This window comes from Mirounga leonina, unplaced genomic scaffold (assembly GCF_011800145.1).
Source record: "Mirounga leonina isolate KUSES-001 unplaced genomic scaffold, KU_Mleo_1.0 Mir_170, whole genome shotgun sequence".
Taxonomy (NCBI): Eukaryota; Metazoa; Chordata; class Mammalia; order Carnivora; family Phocidae; genus Mirounga; species Mirounga leonina.
The window spans coordinates 26,113,282-26,132,452 of NW_023270433.1; the positions used below are offsets into that span (position 1 = coordinate 26,113,282).

The 19,171-nt window shown below is 36.5% G+C and overlaps 1 protein-coding gene across 1 annotated transcript in view; it reads right to left on the reverse strand.

Annotated features, from left to right (window-relative positions):
• The window catches only part of TMEM38B (transmembrane protein 38B), a 55,657-nt gene extending 40,994 nt beyond the window's left edge, over window positions 1-14,663 (reverse strand). The window contains exons 1-2 of the mRNA XM_035016147.1: window positions 14,401-14,663; window positions 1,615-1,771 (exon numbers count right to left, since the gene is read on the reverse strand). Coding sequence (XP_034872038.1) covers window positions 1,615-1,771; window positions 14,401-14,512 — 269 coding nt within the window. The 5' untranslated portion in view covers window positions 14,513-14,663. The remainder of the gene's footprint in view (window positions 1-1,614; window positions 1,772-14,400) is intronic.
• Window positions 14,664-19,171: the final 4,508 nt, after the last annotated feature.

Sequence of the window (19,171 nt, forward strand, 5' to 3'; positions counted from 1 at the left end):
AAAGAAAGAAAGAAAGAAAGAAAGAAAGAAAGAAAGAAAGAAAGAAAAGAAACACATAGCAAGACTATACTTTAAGAGATGGTTAAACAAGTCTATGAGAGATAGGGGCACCTGGCTGGCTCAGTTGGTAAAGCATGCACTCTTGACGTCAGGGTCATGAGTTTGAATCCCATACTGGGAGTAGAGTTTACTTAAAAAACAAACAAACGAACAGGGACGCCTGGGTGGCTCAGTCGTTAAGTGTCTGCCTTCAGCTCGAGTCTTGATCCCAGAGTCTTGGGATTGAGCCCCACATCGGGCTCCCTGCTCCACGGGAAGCCCTCTCCCACTCCCCGTGCTTGTGTTCCCTCTCTTGCTGTGTCTCTGTGTCAAATAAATAAAACCTTTAAAAAAAAAAAACTAATTTATGAGAGATAGTGGCTGTTAAATGTCAAGGCTCTAAAGTCAAATTTCCTGGTTTTGATCCTAGTTCAATCACTTACTAAACATGTAAATTTTAGCAAAGTTTCTCGATACCTCGGTTTTCTCATCTGTCAAATGCAAAAAATGGTTACCTTATATGACTCTTATGATTAAATATGAATATAAAGAATTTAGCTGATATATAGTTAACAACTCAGTAAATATTAGCTATCAAATTTATTATTCTACTTCCACTTGTTTCCACTGCCACAGGTTTCCACTATTAACTTTTTCCCATTGTCACTACTATTTATAATATTCCCTTTTAAGACTGGTTACATATTCATTTAAAAAATTATCACAATAAAAATGAACTTTAAGTGCTCCTAACATTATATATTTGATTTTTTTTTTTAAAGATTTTATTTATTTGACAGAGAGAGAGGGAACACAAGCAGGGGGAGTGGGAGAGGGAGAAGCAGGGCTCCCGCTGAGCAGGGAGCCAGATGTGGGGCTCGATCCCAGGACCCTGGGATCATGACCTGAGCCGAAGGCAGATGCTTAATGACTGAGCCACCCAGGCACCCCGATATTGTTTTTAATCAAAAGTATAGTTTCTGCTTCAGAGGTAGCAAAGCACTGATTGTATTATAGTTTTTTTTTCCCAGCTTGATGGATCAATCTTAAGGATAACTAAATATTTTAATTTGTAAGAATCCAAAGCAATTCCTGCTAACATTTTTTCTTCACTTCAAAACTAAATTAAAAACAAAATTAATGTTAAATCCCATAAGGCTCTGAAAAATCCAACACGGACTATGACAAGAACGATTATTACATATGAATCATAATCACTTGGATTTTTGTGTAGTTGGTCACATTCTTGATTTTATCCTGTTGTATATCTGTGTGTATGAGTTAGATAAACTGTTTGGGGCCAAATATTTGGTGTCCTGTATCACATCTGACAAGCTTCCAACTAAAGATACATACGATAGTAACAATACTTGCCTCTGGGACAGGATAAAAGCCAAGGGTGAGAAAGAGACACACTTTGCACTTAAAAACATTGGCTTTATCTAGGTTCCTTCCTTTGCACATGCATTCACTTTTCAAGAACATAAAATAGGTTTTAAAGAAAAAAATTCATTTACTAAGAATTTACAAAACAATTTTTAAAATGTCTCACAGTTCATCATAACAGCAGCTTACCAGATTGAAGATGCCAGTAATATATTAGTGGTGTTTGCAAGAAACCTCAACGGAGGCTCTGCAAGCAATACACAGGATAAAATTCCTCCACCAAAGCAATGGAGCATAGCAGTAAACCAGCTTGAAAGAGGATTCTTCCGTGCCACTGCCGCAGCTCCTGAAATGGTAAAGTAAAAATGTAGTCTGAGATAATTGTATACTAAACAAATCCTAAAGTCCCAGTGGCACTAAAGAAATAAACTTAATTTCTTAACTTTCAAAAGCTTACTATTACTCATAGGTGTGACAATCACAATCATCATAAACTCTATCTTTTGTTCTTTAAAGCAAGACTGGAAACATTTTAAGACATACGTGATTTGGGCCACCTTTAAAATACTCTGTTCAGGCTCTTACTGCCAGTTTCCTAGTAGCACATTATTATAAACAATCTCCCTACTTACTCTCTCCTTTTATTCCCAGCCTTATTTAAGTACTTCCAGTTGATATGTCACAGCATATTTTAAGAAAAATTTATTATCTTAAGCACTTTAGAAAATAAAAGCTGAAATAAACAAACTAAGCTTTTAACATGACAGGCTAGAAACAGAGTAACAAAATAAACCCAGAGGTGAAAGGTTGATGAGGAACAGATATATACATAATCTTAAAATGCCTCCTAACAATTTATTAATTACAGAGGGAAATAGTAATTTTAGAGTGGAGAAACCTTGCAGATATCACTGTAAACAAACATCAGATGACTCCTGTTATGATTCACTAAGAACACATCTTTATTTCTATAGTATTGCTACCAAAAACATACAACCTGAACTAATCTAATCAGATACACCCAAACTGAGGGCACTTCTGGGAAAAAAACATGGCCTAAACTTTAGCAATGTCAAAGTCAAGAAATTAAAAAAAAAAAAAAAAAGCTCCAGATTAAATAACATTATGTCAAAGTCAAGAAATTTGAAAAAAAAAAAATGCTCCAGATTAAATAACATTAAAGAGACAACTACATGCAACGTATATTCTAGATCATATCCTGGAGTGGGAAAGAATATTTATAAATGACCTTTTTGGATGACTGATGAAATCTAAATATGGGCCCTGGCTTAATAATGGTGTTGTATCACTGTTAAACTTTCTGATTTTAATAACAGTTCTGTGGTTCTTAAATATTAACACACTTAAGTAATTTGAAGTAACTGGGCAAATGCTTCCAATTTACATTCAAGTAGTTCTGAAAAAATAATATGCATAAATAAAAACGTTCAAAGAGATGTTAAAGTACAAACTTCTAGTTATAAAATGAGTAAGTTCTGGGGATCTAATGTACAGCATAGTGACTACAGTTATTCAAGTGTACTGTATTGTACACTTGAAATTTGCTAAGACAATCGTAAGTCACCACCACCAATTAAAAAAAAGGTAACTATGTGAGATGATGGATGTGCTAATTAACTTGATTGTTATAATCATTTAGCAATTCATATGAATATCAAACCATCAAATTGTACATTTTAAATATATATAATTTTGTCAATTATACCTCAATAAAGCTGGAAAAAAAAAATGGGGCAAAATGTAAATGGTTGGTGAATCTTAAGTATACATGAATTCCTTGACCTATTCTGGTAACTTTTCTGAAAGTATGAAATATCAAAGGGAAAGTACAAAAAATATTAAACTCAGCCAGAGAAATAGAAACAATTTATAAAAATAAAAGTAGAAACCCACTAAAGAGAAGCTAGAATAGGGAGATGGAGATGGGCAATCAATAAAGCCAACCCAAAGCTGTTCTTGAAAAGACCAATAAAACCAACCATTGTTCAACAAGTCTGAGAAAGGGTAGGAACAAAAATAATGCAAAACATTAGAAGGAAAATTAAGGAAATAGTTTTATAGGGTTTTTTAATTATAGGAAAACAACATGCATTTAATCTAATAAATGTGAAGATGTAGTTGAAATGGACAATTAGCAAAATTCCCTTAGGATAGAAACTTGTACATATAACTATGGAAAAAAAACTACAAGGCAAAGATCTATCTTAAGAAAGGTGTTAACCCCAATAAATTAATGGAAAACATTTACCAAATATTTTTGGATTACTCATTTTTATGCTATATAACCATTATGGAATATAGCAAAGGAGAAAAACTTAAATCATTCTATGAAACAACATAATCCTAACATCAAAAATTATAAAGAAAAAAAGAGAGTGAGAGGGGAAGGAGGAAAGGAAAGAGATAGGAAGGGAGGGAGGAAGGAAAGGAAAAAGATACACTATAATTCTAACTTATGAGTATAATGCACCAATATATTAATAACAAATTGAAATCAGTAGTTTTTTGAAAAGATAATAAATCATGACCAAGTAGATTTTATCCAAAGAATTAAAAAAGGATTCAATATTTAAAAATTCATTTAAATCATTCACTATGCTAACAAATTATCATCTCCCCTTTAGACAGTTAAAGACTTAAAAATTCAATATTCCTGATTTTTAAAAAAATCTAGCAATCTAAGAACAGAAAGAAAAGTACTTAACCTGAATAAAGCTATAAAGGAAAAGACTTTTTTGACCTCACCAAAATTTTTTTTAATTTTATGTTATTATGTTATGTTAATCACCATACATTACATCATTAGTTTTTGATGTAGTGTTCCATGATTCATTGTTTGCGTATAACACCCAGTGCTCCATTCAATATGTGCCCTCTTTAATACCCATCACCAGGCTAACCCATCCCCCCACTCTCCTCCCCTCTAGAACCCTCAGTTTGTTTCTCAGAATCCATAGTCTCTCATGGTTCGTCTCCCCTCACTAAAATTTAAAACTTCTATATGACAAAAGTCTGGCATAGTGTTTTTCAACTTACATAAGGCAAATTCCAATAAATCAACAGAAAAAGACAACAAACACAAGAGAAAAATGAGCAAGTCACAAAGTGGGAAATATAAATGACTAATAAACATACCAAAAAAAGAAAGTCCTCCCTCAAATCACCAGTAAGCAAGGAAAAACAAAATTTAAAAAGATGTTATATTTTTCACACATCCAACTGGCAAAAAAAATTTACAGCTTAATATTTATTAATATTAACTTATTAGCTGGAAAAGGTGTGAAGAAATTCATATACTCCTGTAACAGTATTAAAAAGTCATTTTAAGGAATAATTTGGGAGTATAAATTTAAATTTTTAATTTAAAACGGACTCAAGTGCCCAAGAAATTTCATACAAGAACATTAAAGCAGTGTTGTTTATAATGCTGTGAAAAAAATGAAAAAAATCTAAACAACCATCATCAGAGAACAGTTAAACCATAATCATTTGTTCTATGGAATACTATACAGGAGCAATCAAGAGTGTGATAAAGCAACATCAACATGAGAAGATCCCTAAGACATCCTATTGAGTAAAAACAAAGAACCAAATACAATGATGTTGAACACCAATATTACAGCATGGAGTCATTTATTTTTTGGAATCATTTATGAGCAAAAATGCAAACACTATACATTTCTATAGGTACATGCATATATATGAAATGCACAGAAAAGGGTCTGCAATACACCAAAAATGTTAACTGTTATTATCTCTTGAGAAAGCCTAGGATATGGGAGGATGGTCAAAGGAGATTTAAATTTATTTAATTATACTGATTATGTTGTTTAATCATATTTGAATTCTTTTTAAATAAAATGTTCATTTACTAAATGTATAATTAAACAAAATTTTAACAAATTATGTCACTCCCAATCTGTGGAATACAATGCATCTATTTAAAAGAATATAGCAGCTTTACATGCACTAATATGACAAAAAATTCATATGTATATAAATAATATGTACAGTAAGAAATCATTTACAGGAGGAAAACAGAAAACCATGTATTTCTATCAGTACATATATAAGTAATACATAAAATAAGGTCTGCAAGAATATATAACCAAACTATTAACTGTTGTTATCTCTTAGGAAAAGGCACATTTATGCAAAAACAAAACAAACTACATAAATGTATGTGTGAATTCAGTAGAGTAACATCATCATACTTGGAAATTCATCTGTAGGTGCTCAGGAAAAAAAAAGGAGATAAAAGTCAAATAGTACAACCCACCATTCCACACAACAAAATGTGCCCAGGAGTGAACATGAGTTGGCAGATGTGCATTTTCTGTGGAGTACACATCCTGTCAAGTGAAGTGATGCCAAGGTTTAATGATATGCATCTAGTGATAACTCAAGAAATGGTGACCTATTCCAATCTGGAAGAAAAATCAGTTATGAGAAATGTACTAAAAGGCAGGACATCAATCTTCAGTGTAGCAATTTCCCCTAAACCTAAGAATTTTCAAGAATTATTTTGATAATACATGATCATGCTCTCTTTAAAGCCAAACTCCCACACAAAATGTGATACCACTATGTCTCTACCTAAATATTATGACCTACCTAAATATGTGTATGGGCAATAGAGCACCACGCAGTGGTGACTAATTATAACATTGGTCAGTCAGCCTAATAAATGAGTATAATCTTTTCTTTAGGTAATGGTCACTAACTCCCATACTGCACCATATTCATGTTGAAAAGCAATACAGAGGGGCCCCTGGGTGGCTCAGTCAGTTAAGCATCTGTCAACCTTCATCTCAGGTCATGTTCCCAGAGTCCTGGGATAGAGCCCCAGGCCTGGCTCCCTGCTCAGTGGGGAGTCCACTTCTCTCTCTCTCCCTCTGCCCCTCCCCCCATTTGCCTGCACCTGTCTCTCTCTCTCTCTCAAATAAATAAAATCTTAAAAGAAAAAAAAAAAGCAATATAGAGTGCTTAAGGGTATAAATCCTGGCACCAGCCCGTACTCTATGTGAACTCAACAAGCTAATTGTTAGCTTTCCCACAACTTAAAAAAAAAAAAACAAAAAAAAAAACGCATACACACAGAAGAGGTAAAGAAAAAAGTAACCTACATCACAGGGTTGTTATAAGGATCAACTAAGGATCAATTACAAGTGAGTACTTTGAAATCATTTAGAATGGGGGCCTAGCACATAGTAAGCAACTAAGTATTAGCTTATCACTATTATTACATAAGTAAATAAAAATGAAAAGCAAAATTACCCTCTCCTATTTCTGCCATTCTATCACACTCCTATTCTGAGTTGTCTGAGACAACTTTCAGACTTCCCTATGCTTATTTACACACACACACACACACACACACACTCTTTTTCCCCCTTACTCTTAACTCTCTCCCAACCCTACCGTGTGTGTGTCTGTCTGTCTGTCTGTCTGTCTCTCTCTCTCTCTCTCTCTCCCTCTCTCTCAGGCATACCCTGGTTAGCTCTGGGAATGCATTCTGAAAATGGAAGTTCTAACTGCATGAGAGCCATAATGGGCCTATCAGCACAGTCACCATGAAGAACACATTTGAAGGTAACTGATTACTTTGAATAAACATACAATTAGGAATACCACTGGTGTCCGTCCTCTGTGTTCTTTGGTATTACTCTAATGAAGATTTAGCATTACCTTCATCCATCTGATACTCACCACTCACTGACTCAGTCAAATTCAAATGTACCCAGGTTTTCCTTTGACCATAAAAACAACCTGAATCAAATTTACCAAATGATTTCACACAAATGATTTGCTCATGTAATATTCATTTCTGATTAAGTCTGTCAAAATAGCTCTTTTTCCTCAACTTGCACATTTTATTCTTTCCTCTTAAGACATATCACATTCTAGATTTTGTTTTTAAGTGTTAGCTCCATTATAAAGTTCTTACCTATTAAAATTCTAAGAGACTTTAGTATAGAGTAGGTGCTCTATAAATGTACTGAATGACAGAAAAATATATGGAAGTATTTCAAGAGCTCAAATATTATGATTTTACTACCATGAATTTCCCTTTGTATTGTCACAAATCAAAGAGGCATCTGTAATTACATACCAGTTTTGTGACGTCTTTGTAGGACCACTAAACCCTCTTGGCTTAAGTTTCAACTTTCATAAAATAAGGATTAAAATAAGGAAATACACATAAAAACACACTTATTACCTAGTACATGGGAGACACTTTGTTGATTTATTTACTGATCACAACCTGCAGAAAAAGTAGGCAAAATGCAACCCTTGGATGCTTTTATTCTGAGCCCAAAATCTAATTCTTTTGAGTTCTTATTGCAAGGATGGGATGAAAACAACACACCACAGCTCTAAAAAAGTACTCATAACCCCAAGAGACTTAATCAGTGATACTAAGATTTTATTAGAGAAAAAAAGAAAGGAAAAGAACAGATTTGAAGGGTCCCCCTCACATGAATCTTTTTTGCCTAACTTTCAAAATTATGTCAGCTAGAAAAATTTCCCTAACTCAAATTGGTCTTTCTATAATGTTCTCTTCAGTACACACACTGTGGTAACACATTTTACAGTATGAGGCAATCTTATGACAAATTTCTTTAGGTGTTATGTTCCTTTGTATATATCACACCAGTACCAAAATTAGTTTATCGTGAAGTTAAACTGTGAAAATACAGATAGTTAACCAGAAACAGCTTGTATATCTTTCCAGCATATAAATAATTTTCAGTAGGAAAAAATAGTTAATATGATAGCTTTAATTTTTTTCTCAATTTTAAAACAAAGATGTATTCCTTTAGCTAAGGAACAAGCTGTGTTAAGATATGTTATTTTATTTTTAACATGCTGATATTTAGAAGACAAAAAATTCTCTGTCCTACCTTGAGTTAACATATTTGTGATATGCTAGCAATAGAATTATTTTCCCCAAAACTCTTAGCAAAATTTGTCACATTGAGGCCTTACTCTAATGCAAAGTATATGAGTTCTGAAGCACTCATAAGCACCTATGGACTTTAACATCAAAATATTTTCATTATGAAATGAAAGCTAGAAAATAAAGTCATATTCTACTTCCAGTTTTGGATCAAGTCTGAATCATAGTGGGCCAAGTAAATCCACAGACCCACCTTGTGGTTATTTCCCCAGTTCCTTAATGTGTAACTAGAACAGACATAGTTGGCAACTGACACAAAGCCCGTACTGATGCTCTGATCTATGGAGTAAGGATCAGTATGGTAGAAACATTCAAGTAGAAGCTCCTAGAGTTTCTTCTCCTCTTGAAGGTATTTTTAAAAAGCAATACCACAGAGATGGGTGCCATAACCAAAAATATCAAAGATGAAAAGGTGGTGATAACTATCACATCCCATTTAACTTGCTTATTTGGTCTATACATAAAGCAGAGGGATCTTGGAAAATGTGGATTATCATAAATGTAGACAGGTAGTGACTCTGATTGCAGCTGGTATTCAAGATGCAGTATTTTTACTGGAACAAAGCAACATAACCCCTATAATCTGGGAGGCAAATCCTTTTTCTCCATATTAATTTGCAAGGAACCCCAGAAACACTTTACTTTTACCTGGCTAGGTGAACAGTACACTATTGCAGTCCTGCCTTAGGTCTATGTCAACTCTCCTGCTCTCCAACAAAGTCCACAGAGATTTTGATCATATTGGGAATCCATACATCACACCGGTCCACTACACTGATGACATTGTACTTACTGGATCTACAGGCAGGTAGTAGCCAGTACTTTAGATATCCTAACATGACATACGCAAACCAGAAAGTAGGAAATTAAACTTCACTGCCAGGATTATGTACCAGTCAGAGTCCAGTTAGGAAAGAGAAAATACATGGTTATTTTAACAGAGAGAATTTACTATAAAGACGTTAAGTATAAAATTGTTAACTATATTGTTGAAAAGGTAAAAAGTCAATACTATGGTATCACAGCAGTTATCAACTACAGACAGGAGTTTACCACAGCTGGGGAAACAAAGGATGGGTTGAAATTATTTAAACTTAGAAACTTGTGAACAAACATCTCTTTAGAACCAAAACTGAGATTCCTAAGGAGGGAACACTGCTCAGCTGTTGTTCTAGTCCAGCCCACTCACTCTACAAATAAAATATTGAGTTTTAAGTTCTTATCCCAAACTACCAAGTTAGTGATAGAGTTTTAACAGTGGTCTCCTGATTTTATGAGCTCTTTCTACCACACCACACTCCCTGACCAATATTTTATGTCATGTCAATCAAATATTCTTTCACTTAAAAGTTAAAGATATTCAAGTAAGATTCTCTAAACTAACGGAAGTATTGTGAGCTGTCATTTCTGAGACATCCTTTTCCACCCTACAGTGGGCAGGAAAAACTGTCACTTTTTAACATATCACATAACATAAGGGGCTTTTAGGGTTTCATGAATGTTCTATTTTTATCCAGATGTTGATTAAATAGATGTGCTCGTTTTTACAATTCTATACATTTACAATTTTTGTACTTTTCTGTATGCTTTTATGTGTGGATTCATAAAGACAGCAAAACTATGCTGCCACCTTTACAGAATCATCAGAACTGACAAATTCTTGATATATTAATCCTTTCATTTCCCACAAATTAGAAGGGGGAAAAATAATAAGCTTTATTCCTGGATTTAATTCCTAAAAGCAAAGGAAAAACTCACTGGTGATAAAGAAATGACAGAAATCATGGGAGAAAATAACCATGTCAGATGAAAGCTTACTGAGAAATTGCTAAATATTGAGAAACCAGAAACATTAAATGGACCTGCAAAAAGAGAGCACAGAATATTTGAGAACTTTGGAATTAGCCGAAGACCAAGCTCCATAATTTATTAACGGATGTGACTTAAATACGGTTATTTTATTCCTGTAAGGCTATTGCTCATCTGTAAAATGAGTTCAATGATACCTACCTTAAAGAGATGTGAATTAAGATACTACAATGTTTCTGCATGTATCTGAAATGAATACTATTATTGTATAGGAAAGGTAGGAAAACCTTATGTGATACTATCAAAAAAAGATGATGACAAAAGCACAGCTGAGTTCCTTCAGGGCTACAACAGCATCTTTCATCTTGGTATCCTCAATATCTAATATAGTGCCTGATATGCATGGAGTTTCAATAAATATTTGCTTAACTGAACTCCCTGTGATTCGAGAAAGGTTAGCAAAATAGTGATGGGAGAATTAAGGAGAAAAATAGATTTTGTGTATAAAAATCAAGTAGAAATAATTGTAGATTAAATTTTCAGGAAGTCTTACAGAAAATAGCAACTGGATTATGAATGTATGACTGAAGAAATGTGTTTATTTTAATGAAGATTTAAATAAGAAAAGACGGGGCGCCTGGGTGGCTCAGTTGGTTAAGCGACTGCCTTCGGCTCAGCTCATGATCCTGGAGTCCCGGGATCGAGTCCCGCATCGGGCTCCCTGCTTGGCAGGGAGTCTGCTTCTCCCTCTGACCCTCCTCCCTCTCATGCTCTCTGTCTCTCATTCTCTCTCTCTCAAATAAATAAATAAAATCTTTAAAAATAAATAAATAAATAAATAAATAAATAAATAAATAAATAAGAAAAGACAGAAGGCAGATTAAAAATGTAAGATAAGAGAGATTAAAGTTGATGATGAACTTTCCGTTAAATGGTTTCTGACTAACAGCCCTCAAGGCAGCATTTTCCAACCTCCTAATAAAATACCCAGGAAAATGGAAAACAAGCAAGCAAAACCTATCCTACTAACTAAAACTAAAAACTACAGATAATCAGATGCCAAGGTTTAGGAGAAACTAAAGTTAATTATTTACAAATGGAGGTAAATTAAGAAATAAAAAACAGGGGCACCTGGGTGGCTCAGTCAGTTAAGCATCTGCCTTCAGCTCAGGTCAGGATACCCGGGTCCTGGGAGGAGCCCGACATCTGGCTCCCCACTCAGCTGGGAGCCTGCTTCTCCCTCTCCCTCTGCCTGCCATTCTGCCTACTTCTGCTCTCTCTCTCTGTCAAATAATAAACAAAACCTTTAAATAAATAATAAATAAATAAATAAACAAACAAATAAACAAACAACCCAGTTTATTAAGTACCCTGATGTCTTTGCTTGAAGCACAAGTCATATGGAAAAGGAGGGGAAAACCATAATCTTTATATGGATTTGAAGGCCTACAGCCTGAACCAAACAAAAAAGGGATGCTGTCCTTATCCACACCACAGAAAGAGTTAATCCCCTTTACCCTCTTGTTTCCACTAGCATTTTTTAACATCTACGTAGAGACATATAAGATGTAAATAGTAGGAAAGTGAGGAATGAGGTATTGGCAGTGGTAGAGCACATTCCAAAAGTCAAGAGACTCAAGGAATAACATGCTTGAGAGAATAAAAAGAAGAATCCTGGTACTACATGGATGAATTGTAGCTTTATTGTACTATTGGTCTAAGTTCTACAGAATCAGTCAACGGGGGTTAAGGAAAAGTTGCCAATTAAGTAAAAATTTATATAAAGTATTGGCAAATCAAAATCCCTATGCTTAAAATAATACTGCAAACAAAAATAATACCTCAAACAAATAGAGTTTATCCCAAGAATGTAAAGATGATTCATCATTTTTTTAAGTTTTAATTTTTATTTATTTTTTTAGTAATCTCTACACCCAAGGCTTGAATTCACAACCCTGAGATCAAGAGTCGCATGCTCTTCTGACTGAGCCAGCCAAGCACCCCTGATTTATCATCTTAAAAAATGTATTACATTACAATTTAAATAGGAAAAACAATATGATCAACTCAATAAGAAGTGGAAATACAAATTGCCAATAAACTTAAGCAGCACACATTCAGTAACCATGACAGATGGAAATGAAAACTGTTTTTCTTATCATCAGAATAACAAGATATTTACGAACGGTAACAAAGTGGGTAAAAACAAATACTGTGGAAGAAAAAGGCAGTCTAAGACATTCCTGGCAAAAGCTTAAAAAGGTACACCCTTTTGTATGAATTCTATCATTTTTACCTGTTTACAAGCACTGCTACTGGAATGTAAAATATTTTTCACACCATGTGTAATTATGTTTTAGCATTCAATTAGTCCAATGCTTCTCAAATTTTCTGGTCTCAGGACTCCTTGCGCCCCTAAAAATTAGTGAGCAGATGAGTGGTTGCGGGGACGGGGGGAGGGCTGACTACAAAGGGGCAGGAAGGAATCTGGAGTGAGTGATGAAACTATTGTATATCTTGATAGTGGTGGTAATCACATGTCTGTATGTGTTTTCCAAAATCACAAACTTTATTATTAAAAAGGGTGAATATAATATATGTAAATTAAACCGTTAAAAAGTCAGACCTGAAAAAAATTCTTGAAGACTCCAAAGAGCTTTTATTTGAGTTACAGACAGCAATATTTAGCATATTAGAAATTGTCAACTGAGAAAATTTTAAAGTAGTACTTAATGTTTTCATTTTAAAAATAGTAACTGTACTAAATGTTAACATAAATTATGCATTCTTTATGAAAAATAACTTCTCCAAAGCAAAAAACATTTAGTGAGAAAAGTCCCACTGTTTTATATGTTAGCAAATCCTTTTAATGTCTGGCTTCCAAGAAAAAACAGCTGGACTCTCATATCTGTTTCTGTATTCAGTCTGTTACAGTGTCACAGGTCATGTAGCCTCTGGAAAACTCCACTGTACACTTGTGAGAAAATCAGTGTAAAAAAGACAAATAACATCGGCATATTATTATGAAAATAACTTTGACCTGGAACTGTCAGGAACCCCAAGGGTTCCTGGACCACACTTTGAGAACCTGATGTAGCCTATACAAGAAAATTTCAAATATTGAATACGGCATGACGATGTACTTCTTTTCAAATCAGGGAAACACTTTCTTACGCAGATTATCTGTCCTGATTTAATAAAACAGTCACCTTTTCCAGGTCAAAACTTTTACCAAACAATGCTTTAGACTGGGCTACAAACATCAATGTAAATGAAAAATATTTCCGAGACCAAACAATTTAAAAACAAAACAAAACAAACAACAGTCCCTAAGAGGTACAGCACCTCCTCAAGCCCTCTCTCCTTACTCTCTCTATAGCACCAGGCAGCATGAACAGGGAGAAAGTAGAAAAAGAAAATAAATGACTCAAAGAAAGAAGAGATCCATAAAACCAAAAGGCCAACAGAGTAACTGCAAAAATAAAGCAGTACAGGAGCAAACATACCCTGAATGTGAAATACAAGAAAATACAAATATTGCTCCCTGGCCGTATACTAAAAAAAAAAAAAAAAAAAAAAACTCAAAATGCTGTATTGACTCTACCCCCAGGCGACAGACAGGGACTCTTGGCGTCACTCATAAGACGGAAAATGGGGATCCACCCTCTTCCAACAATCACTCTATCCAGCATGCTAAGCAAGATGACAGAGCGCTGCACTAAGGGGAATCTGGTGTGCCTGCTTGAGGCTTTTTAACTATTGATACAACTTTCAGAACTACTCATTCCAAACGACCAAGTCCCACTTGCTGTCCCCGGGAGCTCTGTCCCACGGTGACTTTTAAACACTGTACTTTCCAAGGAAGTGGTGGCACCACCGGGAGACGGCGCACATCCTGGGCGGGCGCAGGCAGGACCCGGGCTCCCAAATGCCGCGGCGGCTTCCCTGTCACCTGTCCCTGACCCGGCGTCGCGGACCCAAGGTCGCGCCTCCTTTGACGAATACCGGGGCCACCGCGCTTCCCTGCCTCAGTTTCCCCACCTGCGCTTGAGGGGTCGGGAGGGTCGGCTCGCGGCGCCCCTCCAGCTCGACTACAGGACTCCGGGACACTGGCAGCTTGGCCGTTCAGGCGGCTCAGGCTGCCCTCTCGGTGAGGGGGCCGGTCTGCGGCTCCCGGCACTCACCTGGCTGACGCTTCAGCGCCATCACGGACACCAGGTAGTGGGCGATGTCAAAGAAGGGGAACATAGACGTGCGAGAAAAGGCAAGGGTCAGCTCATCCCACGGAGAATCCATGACGACGACCGACCACAGCAGGCGAAGCAGCCCGGGCGACGGGTTCCTGCCGTGCGCAGCGAAAAGTGGGGGAGGGGTCCTCCACGGCCGCGCGGCCGCGCGCCCTGCCGCGCGGCCTGGAGGAGCCCTGCGCCTGCGCCCTGGGACTGGCGCCGGAGCGCTTTGGGGCGGGGCCGTGTGGCCCGGGAGTGGGCGGAGCGAGCGGCTTCCTTGCTGTTCCGGCGGGGCTGGGCCTGGTTCTCCAAGTAAGGGTCTGGCGTCTTCGTGCTGGAAGCTGTGCCAGATCTAGGAGAACGGGCAGATGAACGTAACATACATAATGATTTTAAAAATACATTACTGGGGCGCCTGGGTGGCTCAGTTGGTTAAGCGACTGCCTTCGGCTCAGGTCATGATCCTGGAGTCCCGGGATCGAGTCCCGCGTCGGGCTCCCTGCTCAGCAGGGGGTCTACTTCTCCCTCTGCCCTCTTCCCTCTTGTGCTCTCTGTCTCTCATTCTCTCTCTCTCAAATAAATAAATAAAATCTTTAAAAAAATAAAAATAAAAATATATTACTTATGGGGCGCCTGGATGGCTCAGTCGTTGGGCGTCTGCCTTCGGCTCAGGTCATGATCCCAGAGTCCTGGGATGGAGCCCTGCATCGGGCTCCCTGCTCCGCGGGAAGCCTGCTGCTCCCTCTCCCACTCCTCCTGCTTGTGTTCCTGTTCTCTCTATGTCTCTGTCAAATAAATAAATAAAATCTTAAAAAAAAAAAAAAAAGACTGGCTGCAAAATAGTCTGCGTCGTGGATGACCACCTTCTCAAGGGCCTGTAATCATTTCAAAAAAAAAAATACATTACTTATGTTAAATTTAGTACATTTATTATTTTAAAGCGAATACGTAAAGAACTATTTTAAGTTTTTCTGTTATAACTTCCAATATGCTAAGTATTGATCATGTAACCCATGTAAAATCTTGAGGACTCTTTTGGGTCCTCAAGAAATTTTTTTAAGTCAGCTTTAAGGGTTTAATTTACATACATCTTATTCACCCTTTTTAATATAAAGTTCTATGATTTTGGATAAACCTATGCAGTCCAGAAGGGTAGAGGTTCAGAATGGGATTAATTTCTTTAAACTGATTCACCTAACATTTCTCAAGCAACCATAATGTGCAAGTCACACCGTGATTTAATGGAGATATAAAAAAGAATACAATCATATCCTGCCCTCAATAAGCTTGTGTTTTCCCAAGAGGTTGAAAAAATTTTTGAGGACACACGTAGTTTGTACAAAGCTGGTAGTGAGAAGTGTAGGTGCCATGCTAGGGCAGTTCCGGAGAAGAGGGAAGACTATTTCAGGGAAGTGTAAGGTGAACTGGCCTTTAAAGGCTAGATGAGAGATAAACGCAGGTATTTTGGCTAGACTACAAAGTGAAAAATGAGGTTGGAAAAAAAAATCCTTAAACAGCACACCATAAACTATGTTGTTTGGCTTCATCTAAGCTCTTGATCACTACATTATGCTCAGAAAAATCAGAGCCAGAATCCATTCTCTTTGCCGTTTTACTAAATGGGGTTTTTCCCTTTTCATTGGAGGTGGGGGGTAATGTACCATCAACCAGTAAGTTTAGGAATAAATTGGTGAGAAGAGACTAGAGACAAGGAAAACCAAAGGGTATTCACTGATCCAACCAAAAAGTAGTAGAGGCTGAGGACAACAGGAGCAGGGACTGAGATGGGGAAACATACAGTAGAAGCAGAATAAGCTGGATATGGGGTGTAGGTGAGTAGGAGGATTATAGTTACATTCAAAGAAACAGGAAACAAGGAGGAGCAGATTTGGGTAAGAAAAGCACAAGTCTAGTGTGGCACATTTTTTTATTTGATGTGTCAACAGGTCATGCTGGTACCAGGAAATTGGACATACTTAATGAGCTGCTAGATAGGTTAGAGCCTCGTGGGAGTGTGCACTGCCAAGGGAGACTTAAATCGATTTTTTAAAAATCTGAATATTTGTCTGTTTGTTTTAATTCATTTAACAAATGTTTTTTGGGTGTCTGCTATGGACCAGGCATTTTGCTGGATGCTAGAGGCCCTTTCCTAAACACTAAGTGTTCAAAAGGTGAGAAAATTGTAGTAAATCTCTACATTTTATTACTTATCAAAAAAGAACATGGGGCACCTTTGTGGCTCAGTTGGTTAAGTGTCTGCCTTTGGCTCAGGTCATGATTCTGGGGTCCTGGGATCGAGTCCCGCATCGGGCTCCTTGCTCAGCGGGGAGCCTACTTCTCCCTCTCCCTCTGACCCTCCCCCCTGCTGGTGCTCTCTCTCTCCCTCTCTCTCTCTCTCTCAAATGAATAAATGAAAGATCTTTTAAAAAGAGAAAAAGAACAGACTTGCTAAAAAAACTTTTCATATGTGGTTTTCTAAGTAAGTACTTTCCATAGAGAAAGGTCTTTAGATCTCTAGCAAAACTAAAGAAAAAAAGCAATACCTGTGATTATTTATACTTCCATGTTTCAGTTGATTCTTTCCATACTTTTTATACATTCCTTTATCTTTGGAATTGTAGTGTTATGAATTTAGGGGCAGAACCTGGATATTATTTCCCGAAAGGTTTTACATTTGACAGTCTTAAATTTCACAAAATACGTGTTTTGTCATTGGACTTAAAAAAATAGTATATATGAAGAAATCTTTACAACATCTCCAATGACAGCCCATGCCACTATCATTCTAATGTATAATTAAATCAATTTTTAATACCAATAGGACAACCTAAAAAGCATCAGAGTGTTTTTTAAAAGCAGGTAACTCAAACATTTTACTTACCCTAAGCAGACTAATTCCAACAGAAAGAAATGAATCACTTCAGGCTCTCCTAATAATCTGAAAATCGTTTCATTTCAAAAACTGAGAATAAGCTGGGTCTCCATCTGCCTAGAGTCTAAAGAAAAAAAATTCTTTTAATCTAAGGGAAATGAAAGTCTAATCCTACAAAAAGATAAGTTCTATCCAAATTTTAAATATGCTCACTATATTTGCTTCTGGTCAGTACTTCAGTTATTTAGTCTAATAAAATAATCCAGAATAGAAGGAAATGAGCAATGAAAGGAAGAAAGGCTTTGAAATGGTAACAGAGAAAGGCAAGATTGGGGGAAATTATGTGTGAAAATTCAAACTTTCCTGACTTTTGGAAGCAGTTTACAAAGTTAACCATTGCAGATAAAAATGAATCTGTATTATAAAGTATTGCTTATCTATTAGAAAGTAAAGCTGGCCTCATTGTATGAATATCTAGAAGAGTTTTGACTAAAAAGCAAGCATTTGAGTTAAAAAACATGTGAAACCAATTTTTATAAACCAGCTACTTCAACAACAATCCTTTTGAGAGTTCTTTCTCGTGGGGAATGTCTTATGCATTATAGGATGTTTAACAGCATTCCTAACCTCTACCCAATAGGTGCCAGTAACACATGCATGCCAAAAATGTCTCCAGATATTGCCAAATGTCCCAGTGGAAGGTTGGGGTGAAAATGTCCCTCCTTCAGAACTACCAATATAAATAAATAAATAATTTTTTTGGAGTCTGTGCCTCTGTACAAACATTACAGTTATGCCACTAACATTAATCATCAAGTTAATTCTAAAAAAAAAAGTTAATTCTAGAACAACTCACATAGTCCTTCTTAGTCTCAGCTTGCTCACCCAACCCATCAAGTTGGCAAAATCCCAAAAACTAGTATTTCGAAATGTAATCATAGCTATTTCTTCTCTGCAATACTGCTTTCTATCCACTGAGTGGCATGCCTCTCACTTTGGGAAATCAATAACAGTAAATTTTTTTTCAAGATTGTATTTATTTATTTGACAGAGAGAAAGAGCACAAGCAGGGGCATAGGGAGAGGGAGGGCAGGCTTCCTGTTGAGCAGGGAGCCTGATATTGAACTCGATCCCAGGACCCTGGGATCATGACCTGAGCTGAAGGCAGATGCTTAACGACTGAGCCACCCAGGTGCCCCAATAACAGTAACTTTTTAAAGAACCATAAAGAGTCCATAGCTAGGAGGTTTCATACTAAAGGGGCTAATTACGCTTCTAAACCCTTGGTACTCCAGTTAAACATTTTCATTCTAAAGTTCTTTTGATAAGTATTTGATAACTATGCCATATCAAATTATAGTGTAATATTATATGACATTTACAACAAAATATATTTAATTTGAATTCAACTTTTTTATTATCCAACATTATCTGGGAGAATTAACTAAAGAACATCAATTGCCCTCAAAATACCCACTGCATTCAATCAGTTCAGTGAGATGCTGGTGCATGATATTTAAGTGATAAACCAATCTGAGTATACACTTAACTTTTTAGACTCAGTGTGTATCTAATAATAGTGCCTTTTGATATGGTGACTTGTAAAATACAACTTGGCTCACCTATTTCTTGCCCTGGAAGCTAATTCTTTTCTATAAACATCACATATACCTCTAATATAAACTATCAAACGAAAAATGTTCTCCCTGTGTAACAAATGCAAATATACCTAATTAAAAATCTGACGTTATTAAAAAGAATATCTCTAGTATTCATGAGTGTAAGGACTACCAAAATGGCAGTCACCCACCAGTGCATAGCTGGCAGGTGTCTGTGGTTACCAACACCCAAGGT